At 43.3% G+C, this 20,418-nt stretch overlaps 1 protein-coding gene across 1 annotated transcript in view; it reads right to left on the reverse strand.

Moving 5' to 3' along the window:
• The window catches only part of PTP4A2 (protein tyrosine phosphatase 4A2), a 76,965-nt gene that overhangs the window by 17,183 nt on the left and 39,364 nt on the right, over positions 1-20,418 (reverse strand). Inside the window, exon 3 of the mRNA XM_053707237.1 lies at positions 5,524-5,616. Coding sequence (XP_053563212.1) covers positions 5,524-5,616 — 93 coding nt within the window. The remainder of the gene's footprint in view (positions 1-5,523; positions 5,617-20,418) is intronic.

Genomic DNA, 20,418 nt, shown 5'->3' on the forward strand with positions numbered 1-20,418 from the left:
TGATATTTAGAGAGCTTAAATCTAAGTGCAAACTTAAAACGGAACAAACAAAATGTTCTTTCATGATTCAGATAGAACATGAAATTTTAAACAACTTTCCAATTTACTTCTATTATATTTTCTTAGTTTTCTTTTTATCCATTGTTAAAAAGCAGGAAGGTAAGCTCAGGAGTGGGCACGTGTCTGCAGCACTATATGGCAGCAGTTTAATAACAATGTTATACATTAGCAAGAGCTCCAGATAGCAGCACTAATTCCGATCATGTAGTGCTCAAGACATGTGCACGCTGCAAATCTAGACATCTCGTCAACAAAGAACATGAGAACAAAGCAAATTTGATAATAGAAGTAAATTGCAAACTTTTTTTAAATTTTATGTTCTGTCTGAATGGTGACATTTTGGGGTTTTTTTTTTTTTTTTTGCCTGACCTCTGGAGATATGCAAAGGGACTGCAATGTATGTTACAGCACGGAAAGAATATAACAGTATTCTCTGGTAAATCTGTTTTTCCACAGACCTGTAATATCAATTTGCGTGCCAACTTTAGCCCATTCCAGCAATACTGATATTTCACCCTATCATTAGCACTCCACTTGTAACCTGGGCTTATGTGTATAATAGGTGAGAAAGGATCCCTTCTAAACATTAAAAGCCAGATTACAAGTAGAGCGTTAATCTCTCTATATAAGAATATCTATTTAGAACATATTCTATGTGCAGAACATTGGAATGAGAAATATTTACAGTAAAGTTAAAACCTTTATTAAAAATGAATATTGCATAAAATAAAATGGTTTTTCATGTTTTGATCTACTTAACTGCAAAAAGTTTCCGAAGAGGGAGATAGAGGGGGTAGAGATAGATATACACACATACATACAGATGTAGGGCGCATGCATAGGCTCGGAGCCCTCTGCAAAATTTTAACTAGATTTAAGCTCCAAGGAGGAGTGGTAGGTCTAAAAACTGGCCTGATTCTAGACAGAGCCTGAATAAAAAAAAAAAAAAAAAGACTGTATATCAGGAAGCTCAGCGAGCCTCTTGTGCAATAACAGACGAAATATGTCCCTTTAGGGAACTTGCAGAAAGGTTCTTCTTCATACCATCCTGGAGAAAGGAAATAATCCTGGAAACCTTATGCCAGGGGAATCCACACTTCACACCTTATGATGTATGCGACGAGTGACAGTCTTCGAGCTTGAATGAGTATCAACCACTCAGAAAAACCCCTTGACTAGGACTAAGCATTCAATCGCAACACAGTCAGCCTCAGAGAATCTAGATTTTGATGAACAAAAGGACCCTGTTCCAGCAGATCCCTGCAACAAGGTAACCTCCATGGAGGAGATTAAGAAATCCTCACAAGGTTCGCAAACCACGATGGAGCAATTCGTATTGCCAAAGCTTGCGCCTGCTTGATGGGGGCCACTACACAAGGAAGAAGTGGTAACAGTGGAAAGATAAACTAGACTGAACCTCCAAGGCAATGCTAATGCATCTATCAGCTCTGCCTGAGAATCCCTGGACCACAACCCATATCTGGGTAGCTTGGAATTGAGTCGAGATGCCATGAGATCTATCTCCGGCTTCCCCCATCTGTTGCAAATCTCTGCAAACACCTCTGGATGGAGAGAACATTCCCCCGATTAAAGTATTGTCTGCTGAGAAAATACGCTTTGCAGTTGTCCACACCCGGAATGTGGATTGCTGACAGGGAGCAGTTGTGGGTCTCCGCCCATTCCAGAATCCAAGATACTTCCCTCATTGCTAGGGAGCTCCTCGTTCCCCCATGATGGTTGATGTAAGCCACTGAGGTTATGTTGTCTGATTGGATTCTGATCAACTGGGACGAACCCAGAAGAGGCCAAGCCTTCAGAGCATTGAAGATTGCTTGAAGTTCCAAGATGTTGATAGGAAGGAGAGAATCCTTGAGTCCACAGGCCCTGTGCCTTTCTGGCACCCCAAACAGCTCCCCATCCTGACAGACTTGCGTCCGTAGTCACAATCTCCCAGGATGGTCTCAAGAAGGATGTCCCCCTGGGACAGGTGATCTGGACAGAGCCACCAAGAGTGGATTCTATCAACCAGTTGTCCAGAGAAATCTGTTGTGACAGATTTGAGTGGTCGCCGTTCCACTGGCTCAGCATGCACAGTTGAAGAGGCCTGAGATGAAACCTGGCGAATGGAATGTTGTTTATGCTTGACACCATGAACACAATTAGCTCCATATACCGGGCCACAGAGGGCCTTAAGGAGGACGTCTGTAGAGCAAGACAATTGGAAGTTAGCTTGTAATGTCTGTACAGCTTGTATTGATGTTAGCTTGTAATGCTGGTCTGTAAGAAATATCCTCATGGATATGGAATCTATTATCGTACCCAGGAATTCCACCCTGGTACTGGTAACAAGAGCACTCTTCTAAGTTTCTTCCATCCATGAGATGCTTTTGAATGGTCCTCTGCCAGCCGACAGGATGGTGCCTGAACCAGGATGTTGTCTAAATATGGTGCTACGGCTATCCTTCTGGTTCTTGCCACTGCAAGCAAAGCCCCCAGAACCTTCGTAAAGACTCTTGGGGCAGTAGCTAGACCAAATGGAAATGCAAAAAACCCAGAAGTGCTGGTCCAGGAACGCGAATCTCAGGATCTTTAAGTGTTCCTTGTGGATTGGAATGTGAAGGTAAGCATCCTTCAAGTCTATCATAGTCATGAACTGTCCTTCCTGAACTAAGGGCAGAATGGACCTTATCGTCTCCCATCTTGAACGAGGGGACCGACAGGAACTTGTTTAAGCACCTAAAAAGTCCAGAATCAGGCGAAAAGTTCCCTCCTTTGGGACCACAAAAAGGTTTGATTAGTATCCCAAACCTCTTTCTGCTAGAGGTACTGGTACAATTACTCCCAGGGAAGAGAGATCCCTCACGCACCCTAGAAAGGCCTCTCGTTTTTCTGGCCTTGAAGACAGGTTTGACAAGAGGAATCTGCCCCTGGGTGGTTGAGATCTGTAACCTATCCTGTTCCCCCTGAGCGAAGACCTCCAGGACCCAAGGGTATCACATATCCCCCAGCCAAGCCTCCAAAAAGATAGTCTGCCCCACACACAGTCCAACGAGAGACCGGGGGTCGCCCCATCATGCTGACTGACTCGACGGGCTTCTTGTTCTGCTTCAATTTATTCCAAGACTGAGTCGGTATCCAAGTTCACTTGGGCTGATCAGGCTTTGGAGGGATGCTGCTGTTGGGGTTTAACCGAACGAAAGAGACGAAATTAGGACCTTGTCCCTTAGGTTTGTTCTTATCCTGCAGTGAAAAAAGGCACCCTTGCCTCCAGTGACCGTGGATAGGATTTAGTCCAGGCCTGGACAAAAAAAAAAGAATCTTCCCCTTAAGTGGCAGGGAAAGAAGTCTAGACTTTGAAGACATGTACGCAGACCAAGACTTCAGCCAGAGTGCCCTACGTGCTAGTACTGAAAAACCTGAGACTTTGGCATTCAGGCAAATCTGCATGTTTGCATCACAAATAAAAGAATTAGCCACTCAAGGCCTTAATTCTTTCCTGGATCGTGTCAAGGGGACCTTCCACCACGATCAATTCAGATAGAGTCACACCAATAGGTGGCGGCTCCAGCCAGCGCAGCACCTGCCGGTTGAAATAAATATCCAGTGTGCCGAAACATTTTTCTCAACTGAGTTTCTAGCTTCTTATCCATGGGCTCTTTGAACGAGGAACTATCCTCAAGCGGGATAGTAGTGCGTTTAGCAAGCGTGGAGATAGCACCATCCACCTTAGGGACGGAACCCCAAAACTCAGAGTCCGGAACCAGGAATAATTTCTTAAAGCAAGAAGGGGAAAAGGACGAACCAAGTCTTTACCATTCATTTTTAATATTTACCATCTTTACGGGAACCGGGAAAGTCTGTGGCACAACCTTGTCCTCGTAGACCTTATCTAATTTAGGAATACAAGGTTCCGCAAGTAATTTTGGTTCCGGAACCTCTAAAGTAGCCAAAACTTCCTTTAATAGAAAGCTTAAGTGTTCAATCCTAAATCTAAAGTATGGTTCCTCCGCAGCTGGAGGCTTAGAGGCAGCAGATTACTACCCAAAAAGAGCATACTCTGAGGTATCAGAGGCGTCATCGGATAGTCTTGTATCAGATAAGTCCAATAAGTTAGTAGATAAGCCCTGGGAAGGATAGCAGTATTTGACCTTTCGCTTGTGCTTAGCTGGGTCGAGGTAAAGCACTGAAGGCTGCAGACACTGCCGTTTGTAGATGTTTAGTAAAGTCTGGCGGTAAAAGGGCCCCTCCAGGAGGAGGATTAGCAGTGCAATGGGAAGCTGCATGTGTAATAGTAGATGACAGCAGGGAACGTACCTCATGGGACGGAGACTCTTCAGAGGTGGACGGCTCAGTGGTACTAAACAGAATTGTTTTCTTAGATAAAATTACTTTAGCAAGGATTGTGGAAAATAATTGAGCAGGCAGATATACCGTAGCCTCCTCACAATATAGACAGGTATTTGATAATTTGGAGGGTACTCCCTCTTTACCTAAATCCGAGTCCTCCATAGCTTGCGCTTGAAAAATGGACTATAGAAAAAGATAAATTGCACTTTTATACCCCCAATGGCTGGGGCACTCACCACCACCTATGAACCAGGCCCCACAGAGAAAAATCACTTAGTCTCCGGTAAACCGCACGGTCAGGAAAGAGGAAATCAGTGTGACCACACCCGGTCACGTGGTGTGCCATGCAGGACCGCCCCTGTTACAGGAAAAAGCACGCCAACCTACAGGTTGCGCAGGTAACCAAAAACAAAAAAGTAAAAACCTGTACGTTCCAACAGCTGCCTGAGCCTCATCTCACACATGTCGCAGCATAAAATATAAGTAAATTATGCAATAAATCCCCCCTGTTCAATAGTCTTCTTGCGTTATATGTTTACAAATTATGCATATATCTTACCGGAATCTCTGCCGTGGAACAGGCACACAGCCTCTCAAGTTTGAGAGTCTTGTAGCATCGCTCCCGACATGGACTTGAGTGATGGAAGCAGGCAGTGAAACTCGTCAACACCGATTGCTTAGGAGCCTTTAATACGAGTCTGGATGGGTTTGCAGAAAGACTCTCCCTACATCTTCAGACCCTAACATTTGTCAATGCTCTCACTGAGAGGCTGACAAGACTACTTAAAACGCCAGTCCTATTCCGAAGAATACTACCATCCATAAGGAACTACTCCGTATCTTCTGACACTTCTCTGCCAACCTGTTGTGACGAAAGGCCAAGAATGACTGGGGTATGAGGGAAGTGGGGGAGGTATTTAAGCCTTTGGCTGGGGTGTCTATGCCTCCTCCGGGTGGCCAGGTTCTGTATTTCCACAAGTAATGAATGAAGCGTGGACTCTCCTCATTAATAAGGAAAGAGGGGTTTAATATCCCTTAATACAAATAGTTGTGTTCCCTGCTTTTTATTTAACATTAAAAATGGGTAGCACAAAATATGCACATAAACATACTCACCAGGACCTGTATCCCTTCCTTTTCTACTGGAGCCTTGTCATATGTGGCATCACAGACCCTTACCAAGGTGGTGACTCCATATTTCTTCAGTTCCTGAAAAACAAAGTAAATAAAATCACTCAGCTGGATTATATACTAAGCTATGGCACTGACAAAGGAGAACAAAAATAATGAAATTTATGCTTACCCGATAAATTTATTTATTGACATGGTGAGTCCACGTATCATCTCTAATTACTATTGTGAATATCACTCCTGGCCAGCAGGAGGCAGCAAAGAGCAACACAGCAAAGCTGTTAAATATCACCTCCCTTCCCTCCAACCCCAGTCATTCGACAGAAGGAAAAGGAGGGAAAGGAAGCAACAAGGTGCAGAGGTGCCTGAGGTTTATAAAACAGAACCTTTCTAAATAAACAGGGCGGGCCGTGGACTCACCATGTTAAGAAATAAATCAGGTAAGCATAAATTTCGTTTTCTCTTTCTAATGACACGGTGAGTCCACGGATCATCTCTAATTACTATTGGGAATCAAATACCCAAGCTAGAGGACACAGATAAGGGAGGGACAAGACAGGGAACCTAAACGGAAGGCACCACTGCTTGAAGAACCTTTCTCCCAAAAGAAGCCTCAGCCGAGGCAAAAGTATCAAATTTATAGAATTTTGAAAAAGTGTGTAGAGAGGACCAAGTTGCAGCCATGCAAATCTGTTCCACAGAAGCGGCAATTTTAAAATGCCCAGGAAGAGGAAACGGCCCTCGTAGAATGAGCCGTGACTCTCAGGAGGCTGCTGTCCAGCAATTTCATAGGCCAAGCAAATTATACTCTTCAGCCACAAAGAAAAAAAAGTAGCTGTAGCTCTCTGACCCTTGCGTTTCCCCAGAGAAAACAAACCAAGCAGAAGACTAGCGAAAATCCTTAGTCGCCTGTAGATAGTATTTCAACGCACAAACCACGTCTAGGTTGTGCAGCAGACGTTCTTTATGAGAAGAAGGGTTAGGACACAAAGAAGGAACAACGATTTCTTGATTAATGTCCCTATTTGAAACCACTTTAGGGAGAAACCCTAACTTAGTACGCAGAACTACCTTATCCGAAAGAAAAATAAGGTAAGGAGATTCATAATGCAACGCCAAAAGCTCTGAGACTCTACGAGCAGAAGAAATTGCAACAAGAAACATCTTAATATCTAAGTAATGCATAGGCTCAAACGGATCCTGCTGAAGAACTTTAAAGAACAAGGTTAAGACTCCAAGGAGGAGTAACAGGTTTGAACATAGGCCTGATTCTGACCAAGGCCTGACAGAAAGATTGCACGTCTGGTACATCCGCCAGACATTTATGCAACAAAATAGACAAGGCAGATAAACCTTTCTCCAGACCCTCCTTGAGAAAGAACAGAATTCTAGGAATGCTAACTCTACTCCAAGAGTAGCTTCTGGCTTCACACCAATACAGATATTTGCGCCATATCTTATGGTAAATCTTTCTAGTGACAGGTTTACGAGCCTGAATCAAGGTATCAATAACCGACTCTGAAAACCCGCGCTTAGATAAAAACAAAATTTATGCTTACCTGATAAATTCATTTCTCCTGTAGTGTGGTCAGTCCACGGGTCATCATTACTTCTGGGATATTATCTCCTCCCCTACAGGAAGTGCAAGAGGATTCACCCAGCAGAGCTGCTATATAGCTCCTCCCCTCTACGTCACCTCCAGTCATTCGACCAAAGGACCAACGAGAAAGGAGAAGCCCAAGGGTGTAGTGGTGACTGGAGTATAATCCAAAAAATTTTTTAGCCTGCCATAAAAAACAGGGCGGGCCGTGGACTGACTACACTACAGGAGAAATGAATTTATCAGGTAAGCATAAATTTTGTTTTCTCCTGTTAAGTGTGGTCAGTCCACGGGTCATCATTACTTCTGGGATACCAATACCAAAGCAAAAGTACACGGATGACGGGAGGGACAGGCAGGCTCTTTATACGGAGGGAACCACTGCCTGAAGAACCTTTCTCCCAAAAACAGCCTCCGAAGAGGCAAAAAAGTGTCAAATTTGTAAAAAGTATGAAGAGAAGACCAAGTTGCAGCCTTGCAAATCTGTTCAACAGAAGCCTCATTCTTAAAGGCCCAAGTGGAAGCCACAGCTCTAGTAGAATGAGCTGTAATTCTTTCAGGAGGCTGCTGTCCAGCAGTCTCATAGGCTAATCGTATTATGCTACGAAGCCAAAAAGAGAGAGAGGTAGCCGAAGCTTTTTGACCTCTCCTCTGGCCAGAATAAACGACAAACAGGGAAGACGTTATACGAAAATCCTTAGTTGCCTGTAGATAAAATTTCAGGGCACGGACTACATCTAGATTGTGTAGCAGACGTTCCTTCTTCGAGGAAGGATTAGGACACAAAGATGGAACAACAATCTCTTGATTGATATTCCTGTTAGTGACCACCTTAGGTAGGAACCCAGGTTTAGTACGCAGAACTACCTTGTCTGAATGAAAAATCAGATAAGGAGAATCACAATGTAAGGCAGATAACTCAGAGACTCTTCGAGCCGAGGAAATAGCCATTAAAAACAGAACTTTCCAAGATAACAACTTGATATCAATGGAATGAAGGGGTTCAAACGGAACACCCTGTAAAACATTAAGAACTAAGTTCAAACTCCATGGCGGAGCAACAGTTTTAAACACAGGCTTGATCCTAGCTAAAGCCTGACAAAAAGCTTGAACGTCCGGAACTTCTGACAGACGTTTGTGTAAAAGAATGGACAGAGCTGAAATCTGTCCCTTTAGGGAACTAGCGGATAAACCCTTTTCTAAACCTTCTAGTAGAAAAGACAATATCCTTGGAATCCTAACCTTACTCTATGAGTAACTCTTGGATTCGCACCAATATAAGTATTTACGCCATATTTTATGGTAAATCCTTCTGGTAACAGGCTTCCTAGCCTGTATTAAGGTATCAATAACTGGCTCAGAAAACCCACGTTTTGATAAAATCAAGCGTTCAATCTCCAAGCAGTCAGCTTCAGAGAAGTTAGATTTTGATGTTTGAATGGACCCTGGATCAGAAGGTCCTGTTTCAGAGGTAGAGACCAAGGCGGACAGGATGACATGTCCACTAGATCTGCATACCAAGTCCTGCGTGGCCATGCAGGTACTATTAGAATCACTGATGCTCTCTCCTGTTTGATTCTGGCAATCAATCGAGGAAGCATCGGGAAGGGTGGAAACACATAAGCTATCTTGAAGGTCCAAGGTGCTGTCAGAGCATCTATCAGAACCGCTCCCGGATCCCTGGATCTGGACCCGTAGCGAGGAAGCTTGGCGTTCTGACGAGACGCCATGAAATCTATCTCTGGTTTGCCCCAACGTCGAAGTATTTGGGCAAAGACCTCCGGATGAAGTTCCCACTCCCCCGGATGAAAAGTCTGACGACTTAAGAAATCCGCCTCCCAGTTCTCCACTCCCGGGATGTGGATTGCAGACAGGTGGCAAGAGTGAGACTCTGCCCAGCGAATTATCTTTGATACTTCCATCATTGCTAGGGAGCTTCTTGTCCCTCCCTGATGGTTGATGTAAGCTACAGTCGTGATGTTGTCCGACTGAAACCTGATGAACCCCCGAGTTGTCAACTGGGGCCAAGCCAGAAGGGCATTGAGGACTGCTCTCAATTCCAGAATGTTTATTGGAAGAAGACTCTCCTCCTGATTCCATAGTCCCTGAGCCTTCAGAGAATTCCAGACAGCGCCCCAACCTAGTAGGCTGGCGTCTGTTGTTACAATTGTCCAGTTTGGCCTGCTGAATGGCATCCCCCTGGACAGATGTGGCCGATAAAGCCACCATAGAAGAGAATTTCTGGTCTCTTGATTCAGATTCAGAGTGGGGGACAAATCTGAGTAATCCCCATTCCACTGACTTAGCATGCACAATTGCAGCGGTCTGAGATGTAGGCGTGCAAAGGGGACTATGTCCATTGCCGCTACCATTAATCCGATCACCTCCATGCATTGAGCTACTGACGGGTGTTGAATGGAATGAAGGACACGGCATGCATTTTGAAGCTTTGTTAACCTGTCTTCTGTCAGGTAAATCTTCATTTCTACAGAATCTATAAGAGTCCCCAAGGGAACTCTTGTGAGTGGAAAGAGAGAACTCTTCTTTTCGTTCACCTTCCATCCATGCGACCTTAGAAATGCCAGTACTAACTCTGTATGAGACTTGGCAGTTTGAAAGCTTGAAGCTTGTATCAGAATGTCGTCTAGGTACGGAGCTACCGAAATTCCTCGCGGTCTTAGTACCGCCAGAAGAGTACCCAGAACCTTTGTGAAGATTCTTGGAGCCGTAGCCAATCCGAATGGAAGAGCTACAAACTGGTAATGCCTGTCTAGAAAGGCAAACCTTAGATACCGGTAATGATTTCTGTGAATCGGTATGTGAAGGTAAGCATCCTTTAAATCCACTGTGGTCATGTACTGACCCTCTTGGATCATGGGCAAAATTGTTCGAATAGTTTCCATCTTGAACGATGGAACTCTTAGGAATTTGTTTAGGATCTTTAAATCCAAGATTGGCCTGAAAGTTCCCTCTTTCTTGGGAACTACAAACAGATTTGAGTAAAACCCTTGTCCTTGTTCCGACCGCGGAACTGGATGGATCACTCCCATTAATAAAAGATCTTGTACGCAGCGTAGAAACGCTTCCTTCTTTGTTTGGTTTGTTGACAACCTTGACAGATGAAATCTCCCTCTTGGGGGAGAGGATTTGAAGTCCAGAAGGTATCCCTGAGATATGATCTCTAACGCCCAGGGATCCTGAACATCTCTTGCCCAAGCCTGGGCGAAGAGAGAAAGTCTGCCCCCCACTAGATCCGTTCCCGGATCGGGGGCCCTCGATTCATGCTGTCTTAGGGGCAGCAGCAGGTTTCCTGGCCTGCTTGCCCTTGTTCCAGGACTGGTTAGGTTTCCAGCCTTGTCTGTAGCGAGCAACAGCTCCTTCCTGTTTTGGTGCAGAGGAAGTTGATGCTGCTCCTGCTTTGAAATTACGAAAGGAACGAAAATTAGACTGTCTAGCCTTAGCTTTGGCTTTGTCCTGAGGCAGGGCATGGCCTTTACCTCCTGTAATGTCAGCGATAATCTCTTTCAACCCGGGCCCGAATAAGGTCTGCCCTTTGAAAGGTATATTAAGCAATTTGAATTTAGAAGTAACATCAGCTGACCAGGATTTTAGCCACAGTGCTCTGCGTGCCTGAATGGCGAATCCGGAATTCTTAGCCGTAAGTTTAGTTAAATGTACTACGGCGTCTGAAATAAATGAGTTAGCTAACTTAAGGGCTTTAAGTTTGTGTGTAATCTCATCTAGTGTAGATGATTCAAGTGTCTCTTCCAGAGACTCAAACCAAAATGCTGCTGCAGCCGTGACAGGCGCAATACATGCAAGAGGTTGCAATATAAAACCTTGTTGAACAAACATTTTCTTAAGGTAACCCTCTAATTTTTTATCCATTGGATCTGAAAAAGCACAGCTATCCTCCACCGGGATAGTGGTACGCTTAGCTAAAGTAGAAACTGCTCCCTCCACCTTAGGGACCGAATGCCATAAGTCCCGTGTGGTGGCGTCTATTGGAAACATTTTTCTAAATATCGGAGGGGGTGAGAACGGCACACCGGGTCTATTCCACTCCTTAGTAACAATTTCAGTAAGTCTCTTAGGTATAGGAAAAACATCAGTACTCGCCGGTACCGCAAAATATCTATCCAACCTACACATTTTCTCTGGTATTGCAACTGTGTTACAATCATTCAGAGCCGCTAATACCTCCCCTAGTAATACACGGAAGTTTTCCAGCTTAAATTTAAAATTTGAAATATCTGAATCCAGTCTGTTTGGATCAGAACCGTCACCCACAGAATGAAGTTCTCCGTCCTCATGTTCTGCCACCTGTGACGCAGTGTCTGACATGGCCCTAATATTATCAGCGCACTCTGTTCTCACCCCAGAGTGATCACGCTTACCTCTCAGTTCTGGTAATTTAGCCAAAACTTCAGTCATAACAGTAGCCATATCCTGTAATGTGATTTGTAATGGCCGCCCAGATGTACTCGGCGCTACAATATCACGCACCTCCCGAGCGGGAGATGCAGGTACTGACACGTGAGGCGAGTTAGTCGGCATAACTCTCCCCTCGTTGTCTGGTGAAATATGTTCAATTTGTACAGATTGACTTTTATTTAAAGTAGCATCAATACAGTTAGTACATAAATTTCTATTGGGCTCCACTTTGGCATTAGCACATATAGCACATGTATCTTCCTCTGAATCAGACATGTTTAACACACTAGCAATTAACTAGCAACTTGGAAATGCTTTTTTTTCCAAGTAATTTACAATAATATGAAAACGAACTGTGCCTATAAGAAGCACAGAAAAAATTATGACAGTTGAAATAAATAAATTATAGCATCAAATCTTTGTAAGAAATATACAATTTTAGCAAAGGATTGTTCCCATTAGCAAAGGATAACTAACCCTGACAGCAGAAAAAAATACACAAATAAACGTTTTTTATCACAGTCAACTACAATCTTCACAGCTCTGCTGTGAATGATTACCTCCCTCAAAACAAGCTTTGAAGATCCCTGAGTTCTGTAGAGATGAACCGGATCATGCAGGAAGAAAATGAACCTCTGACTGAGTTTTTTGATGCGTAGTAAAAGCGCCAAAAATGGCCCCTCCCCCTCACACATAACAGTGAGAGAGATCAGTAAACTGTTTAAATTTAAACAAAACTATTGCCAAGTGGAAAAAACAGTGCCCAAAACATTTTTTCACCCAGTACCTCAGAGAAATAAACGATTTTACATGCCAGCAAAAAAAGTTTAACCTCAATAAATTAATGGTTATTTAAAAACCTATTGCAAGTCCCTGCAAATTAGGTTAAGTCTATGCATACAGTATAAATCCAGTGAAGTACCATTCCCCAGAATACTGAAGTGTAAAATATACATACATGACAGCCTGATACCAGATACATCTACTGTATTTAAGGCTGAGTTTACATTATAACGGTATGGCAGGATTTTCTCATCAATTCCATGTCAGAAAATAATAAACTGCTACATAACTCTTTGCAGATTAATCTGCCCGCTGTCCCCTGATCTGAAGTTTACCTCTCCTCAGATGGCCGAGAAACAGCAATATGATCTTAACTACTCCGGCTAAAATCATAGAAAAAAACTCAGGTAGATTCTACTTCAAATTCTACCAGAGAATGAATAACACACTCCGGTGCTATTATAAAATAACAAACTTTTGATTGAAGGTAATAAACTAATTAAAATCACCACAGTCCTCTCACACATCCTATCTATTCGTTGGGTGCAAGAGAATGACTGGAGGTGACGTAGAGGGGAGGAGCTATATAGCAGCTCTGCTGGGTGAATCCTCTTGCACTTCCTGTAGGGGAGGAGATAATATCCCAGAAGTAATGATGACCCGTGGACTGACCACACTTAACAGGAGAAATTAAGCATTCAATCTCCAAGCAGTCTGCTTCAGAGAAACGAGATTTAGATGAAGGGCCCCTGAAGTAGAAGGTCTTCTTCAGTGGAAGTCTCCAAGGTGGCAACGATGACATTTCCACTAGGTCTGCATACCAGATCCTGGAGGCCATGCTGGTGCAGAGGATCACCGACGCCTTCTCCTGTTTGATTCGAGCAATGACCTGTGGAAGGAGAGCCAACGGAGGAAATAGGTATGCTAGACTGAAATTCCAAAGAACCGCCAGAGCATCTATCAGTAGATCCATTGACCTCGACCCGTACCTCAGAAGCTTGGAATTCTGTTGAGATGCCATGAGATCCAGCACCGTCTTTACCCATTTGAGAATCTAGTTGGAACACACCTCCAGATGAAGTTCCCACTCCCCCGGATGAAAAGTCCGTCTTCTCAGAAAATACGCTTCCCAATTGTTCACTCCTGGAATGTGAATCGCAGATAGACAGCAGTTGTGGGTCTCCGCCAACTGAATAATCTTGGCTACCTCTGCCATGGCCAAGGAACTCAGAGTTCCTCCCTGATGGTTGATGTAAGCCACTGAAGTTATGTTGTCCGACTGAAACTTGATAAACCGGGCTGAAGCTAACTGAGGCCAGGCCAGAAGAGCATTGAAGAGTGGCCTCGGCTCTAGGACGTTTATGGGGAGAATAGACTCCTCACGAGTCCATGTCCCCTGAGCCTTTAGTGAGCCCCAGACTGCTCCCCATCCCAGGAGGCTGGCGTCCGTTGTCACAATCACCCAGGTGGGTCTGCGGAAGGTTCCCTGGGAGAGATGATCCTGAGACAACCACCAAGGAATCTCTTGTCACCTGATCCAGATGTAATCAGAGACAGATCTGCATAATCCCTGTTCCATTGCCTGAGCATGCATAACTGCAGTAGTCTGAGATGGAACCGGGCAAACGGAATGATGTCCATGGCAGCTACCATCAGACCAATCACCTCCATACATTGGGCCACTGAAGGCCGAGGAGAGGACTAAAGGGCAAGACAAGAGTCGAAGATCTTTTTTTTCTGACCTCTGTCAGGAACAATAATAGATTCCTTAGCAATGAAAATATTTCTAAGAACACTACCCTTGTAGCTGGAATCAATGAAATCTTTCCCAAATTCACCTTCCATCCTTGAAAACGCAGAAAATATAACCTCTCCTTGTGGGAGTTTGCTTGTTGAAAGGATGGCGCCTGAACCAGAATGTCTTCCAGATAAGGCGCTACTGCAATGCCCCGCAACTGGAGCACTGCCAACAAGGATCCCAGGACCTTTGAAAAAATCCTAGGAGCTGTGGCAAGGACGAATGGAAGAGCCACAAACTGGAAGTGTTTGTCTAAAAAAGCGAACCTCAGAAACCTGTGATGATCACTGTGGATGGGAACATGCAGGTATGCATCCTTTAAATCTATTGTCATGAATTGAACCACTTGAATCAAGGGAAGAATGGAACAAATAGTTTACATCTTGAAGGACGGTACTCTGAGGAACTTGTTTAGATTTGAGATCTAAAAACATAAATTATGCTTAACTGATAATTTCCTTTTCTTCTGATGGAAAGATTCCACAGCTGCATTCATTACTTTTGGGAAATAAGAATCTGGCCACCAGGAGGAAGCAAAGACACCCAAGCCAAAGGCTTAAATACCCCACTCCCCTCAACCCGCAGTCATTCTGCCAAGGAACAGTAGAAGAAATATAAGGGTGAAAGATGCCAGAAGAATAATAAGGACACCCCACATAAAATTACGGGTGGGGAGCTGTGGACTCTTTCCATCAGAAGGAAATCATGCAAGCATAAATTTATGGGGTTTTTTTTTTTAAATGTAAAGAGTCCACAGCTGCATTCATTACTTTTGGGAAAATACCCAAGCTATAGAGGACACTGAATGCCAAGACAAGTGGGTACAATAGACAGCCCATACTGATGGCACCAGACCTGAACCACTCTACCCAATAAAAAAAAACCCCGAAAAGAAGAAGGAAAAAAGAAAAAAAAAAAAGGAAAGAAAAAAAGAAGGAAAAAAGAAGGAAAGAAAAAAAAAAAAAAGAAGAAAAAAAAAAAGAAGGAAAAAAGAAGGAAAGAAAAAAAAAAAGAAGGAAAGAAAAAAAAAAAGGAAAGAAAAAAAAAAAGAAAAAAAAAAAAAAAAAAGAAAAAAAAAAAAAGAAGAAAAAGAAGAAAAAGAAAAAAGGAAGAAAAAGAAGAAAAAGAAGAGCCAATACCAAGCAAAACCCGGGATAAGACCAGGCACAGAGACAGAACAGACGTCTCTCCAACATCCTGCAGGCACGGAAAGCAACTGAAGAGGCAAAGTCCTCGCAGTGTTTGAACATAGAATACCAAAGGATTCAACCATGAAAAGTGTGTAATACACCCAGGAGAAAAAAACCTCAAGGTTGTGAACACGGAGTCCATAACAGGACGACACAGTGTACTTGCGAGGAAAGAAGCATTCAAGCAAGAAACAGACCGCAAAAGCAACCCCCAGAAAGAGGGAACGTTCCAGGCGACCTAAGCCGCCGGATCTACACACAGGTCCCTAATAAAAAGGGAAACACAAACCTCAATCGAGGCCCCTGAGAAGAAGAAGTATACCCTCAGAACCTGAAGGAAGAGTAAACCCTCTTCTGAAATTAATGGAGCAAGTTGAAAGGAAAATCTATACCTTAGTAGACTGAACTAACAGGATAGACTCAACAAGCTCACACATCCAGAGGAGACTGCGACCTGAACGCAGCGCCGTAGACCGCTCTGTCATCCTGACCTGCAGACCCACATCCAGCTGGACCAACCCAGCCTCAGGGATCCAAAAAAGGGGAACAAGAGAATCCAGAAAACTGGTACAGGAACGAGCGCAACGATAGCACAGCCATCTCCTCAGACAAGGCCATAGACCAAAGGATCTATCAAAATAAAGGTCCAACAAGTCTGCTTGGAGCCAGCAAGACCCCAGGGGGAACCAATCCCACCTTTCTGACTCCCATCCAGGAGAAACCACAAGCAAGGACTATATCCATAGGGAGGAGAATATCCACTAAAGAAAAGGGACAATGCCGGAAGGGCAACAACTGTCCTCAAGGCATGAAGCCACCAGCTAATGGGAAGAGAATCCCCAACACAAATGTCCTAGAAAGGACCCCTCTACAAGTAGTTTGCCCAGCAGAGGCACAGCCAACCCATTTGCCTGCAGAGCAGGGAATCCATTGGTACACTGGCAAGCTGACCAGGGGAATGCAACCCTTCGGTGCATCAGAAATTGGACCTCCAGTGCCAGCAGCTGGGTATAAACCAACAAGCCTTGAGGCGCAAGCCACACAGCTAAACACTAGATGACAAGGGATACACTGTTGCAAAGAGTAATAAATACTCTGAAAAACCATAACCAAGTCAGGCAGAGGAGATAAGGACATAGCCCAAATTCCCACAACCGCAGAACACCCCAACCAGCTCTGAGATCCAAGATTCCAAAACAACCAAAGACTGGGTCAGGAAAAAGGACAAGTGAAGCCTCAGCAACCGGAAGTCTCAGGGAGAAAGGCAGGTCCAAGTACCTAATAGTTCAGGCAAACCTTACCCTAGAACTAAACACCGACTGGCCAAAAGGCCAGACACAAGGGAATGGATGCATATCCAGAGAATACGTATAGCGAGAATAACTCGAGAGTCCCGACCAAAGGAAGGAACCACCCCTAGCTAAGTCCAACGCTCCAAGGGCTAGACTCCCCATCACCTCCGTGTAAGCAGAGGACAAAAGGAAGATAAAAGGCACTAAGCCTTTCCCACTCCGGGAAACCCTGAGCTAAACCAAGTCCCCACAGGAAGCAACCATCCGGAAACACAGATCCCGAAAAGGAGATCTAACTCACCCGGAGACAAGGGACGAAGACCCAAAGGTCTCTTATAACGTGCACAGACAGTACACATCCAAGAGTAGGAGCTGCATCTATCTATACTACAAACAGCCCCAGAGGCAGAACTTTTTTTCACTTTCTGCGATGAGATTTTTTTTGTGAAAATTTTTCTGCAGGTCATTTTTAAATAAAAACAAATTTATGCTTACCTGATAAATTTATTTCTCTTGTGGTGTATCCAGTCCACGGATCATCCATTACTTGTGGGATATTCTCATTCCCAACAGGAATTTGCAAGAGGACACCCACAGCAGAGCTGTTATATAGCTCCTCCCCTAACTGCCATATCCAGTCATTCGACCGAAAACACGCAGAGAAAGGAGAAACCATAGGGTGCAGTGGTGACTAGTTTAAATGAAAAAAATACCTGCCTTAAAATGACAGGGCAGGCCGTGGACTGGATACACCACAAGAGAAATAAATTTATCAGGTAAGAATAAATTATGTTTTCTCTTGTAAGGTGTATCCAGTCCACGGATCATCCATTACTTGTGGGATACCAATACCAAAGCTAAAGTACACGGATGAAGGGAGGGACAAGGCAGGTACTTAAACGGAAGGTACCACTGCCTGTAAAACCTCTCTCCCAAAAATAGCCTTCGAAGAAGCAAAAGTATCAAATTTGTAGAATTTGGAAAAAGTATGAAGCGAAGACCAAGTCGTTGCCTTGCAAATCTGTTCAACAGAAGCCTCATTTTTAAAGGACCAAATGGAAGCCACAGCTCTAGTAGAATGAGCTGTAATCCTTTCAGGAGGCTGCTGTCCAGCAGTCTCATAGGCTAAGCGGATTATGCTTCTTAGCCAAAAAGAAAGAGGTTGCTGAAGCCTTTTGACCTCTCCTCTGTCCAGAGTAGACAACAAACAAAGCAGATGTTTGACGAAAATCTTTAGTAGCTTGTAAGTAAAACTTTAAAGCACGAACCATGTCCAGATTGTGTAATAGACGTGCCTTTATTGAAGAAGGATTAGGACACAAGGATGGAACAACAATCTCTTGATTGATATTCTTGTTAGATACCACCTAAGGTAAAAACCCAGGTTTGGTACGCAGGACTACCTTATCCATATGGAAGATCAGATAAGGAGAATCACATTGTAAAGCAGATAACTCAGACCTCTACGAGCCGAGGAAATAGCTACCAAAAAAAGAACTTTCCAAGATAAAAGTTTGATATCTATGGAATGAAGAGGTTCAAACGGAACTCCTTGAAGAACCTTAAGAACCAAATTTAAGCTCCATGGGGGAGCAACAGGTTTAAAAACAGGCTTGATTCTAACTAAAGCCTGACAAAATGCCTGAACGTCTGGAACATCTGCCAGACGCTTGTGCAAAAGAATAGACAGAGCAGAAATCTGTCCTTTTAAAGAACTAGCTGACAATCCTTTTTCCAAACCATCTTGAAGAAAGGATAATATTCTGGGAATCCTGACCTTGAGTAACCTATGGATTCACACCAATAAAGATATTTATGCCATATCTTATGGCAAATTTTCCTGGTGGTGGCGTCTATTGGAAACATTTTTCTAAAAATAGGAGGGGGAGAGAACGGTACACCTGGTCTATCCCATTCCTTAGTAATTTCTGTAATCACCCACAGACTGAAGCTCTCCTTCCTCAGCTTCTGCATATTGTGAGGCAGTATCAGACATGGTTCTTAAAGCGTCAGTATGCTCTGCATTTCGTCTAACCCCAGAGCTATCTCGCTTACCTCTAAATTCAGGTAGTCTGGCTAATACCGCTGACAGGGTATGATCCATGACTGCCGCCATGTCTTGTAAAGTAATCGCTATGGGCGCCCTAGATTTACTTGGCACCATTTGAGCATGAGTCCCTTGAGCCGGAGTCAAAGGATCTGACACGTGGGGAGAGTTAGTCGGCATAACTTCCCCCTCGTCAGATTCCTCTGGTGATAAATTTTTTAAAGACAGAATATGATCTTTATTGCTTAAAGTGAAGTCAGTACATTTGGTACACATTCTAAGAGGGGCTTTTAAACATAATTAACAAGGAGTTTCCTCTATGTCAGACATGTTTACACAGACTAGCAATGAGACCAGCAAGCTTGGAAAACACTTTAAATCAAGTTAACAAGCAAATATAAAAAACGGTACTGTGCCTTTAAGAGAAACAAATTTTGTCAGAATTTGAAAAACAGTGAAAAAAGGCAGTTACACAAACGAAATTTTTACAGTGTGTATAATAAGCTAACAGAGCATTGCACCCACTTGCAAATGGATGATTAACCCCTTAGTTCAAAAAACGGATCAAAAAAAGTTTTTAACAGTCACAACAAACGACCAATAAACGACTTTGGAAAGCATTTGAGCCCTTTAGAGATGTCCTATAGCATTCAGGGGACTTCTGAGGAAAGCTGGATGTCTCAGTCTAATTTTAACTGCGCAAAAAAAGCGCTAAAATAGGCCCCTCCCACTCATACTAAAACAGTCGAAAGCCTCAGGAAACTGTTTCTAGGCAAAATTTAAGCCAGCCATGTGGAAAAAACTAGGCCCCAATAAAGTTTAATCACCAAAGCATATATAAAAACGCTTAAACATGCTAGAAAACGTTTTATATTGCAATTTTATAAGGGTATTACCCCTGAAAGTAAGCATGATACCAGTCGCTATTAAATCACTGTATTCAGGCTTAACTTACATTAATCCGGTATCAGCAGCATTTTCTAGCATTTCCAATTCTAGAAAAAATTGTAACTGCACGCCATTCTCCCGCTGAAGTTACCTCTCTCCTCAGAAATATGTGAGAACAGCAATGGATCTTAGTTACAACCTGCTAAGATCATAGAAAACTCAGGCAGATTCTTCTTCTATTTACTGCCTGAGATAAAATAGTGCAACTCCGGTACTATTTAAAATAACAAACTTTTGATTGAAGATAAAAATCTAACTATTTTTCACCACTCTCGCTTACTACCTCCATGCGTGTTGAGAGTTGCAAGAGAATGACTGGATATGGCAGTTAGGGGAGGAGCTATATAACAGCTCTGCTGTGGGTGTCCTCTTGCAACTTCCTGTTGGGAATGAGAATATCCCACAAGTAATGGATGATCCGTGGACTGGATACACCTTACAAAAGAAATTCAGTTTTAAATTAGACAGTTACACTAAGGCAGCAGTTCAATTGCAATGTGTTCGTTAACAGAAAAATAAATCAATTGTTAATGTTTTATAATATAATTGCATTGCAAATTAGCTGCATACAAAAAAGAAATTTTAAAATGTCTCTTGAATAAATCTGTTTCCTTTTCTCTTGGTTTAACATAGAAATGTAGTATTAAAAAAGATGCAATGCTCATACTAATGTCTTACATTCAGAATAAACAGCTTTGCAGACTGGGAAAGGCTAGGGGGCGGGTTTGAAAAAATCTCTGAGAGCTAGTCAACAAGCAATGTGCTGCTGCTTTGCAGCGCTACTGCAT

The sequence above is a fragment of the Bombina bombina genome, chromosome 3 (assembly GCF_027579735.1).
Source record: "Bombina bombina isolate aBomBom1 chromosome 3, aBomBom1.pri, whole genome shotgun sequence".
In the NCBI taxonomy this organism is placed as follows: domain Eukaryota; kingdom Metazoa; phylum Chordata; class Amphibia; order Anura; family Bombinatoridae; genus Bombina; species Bombina bombina.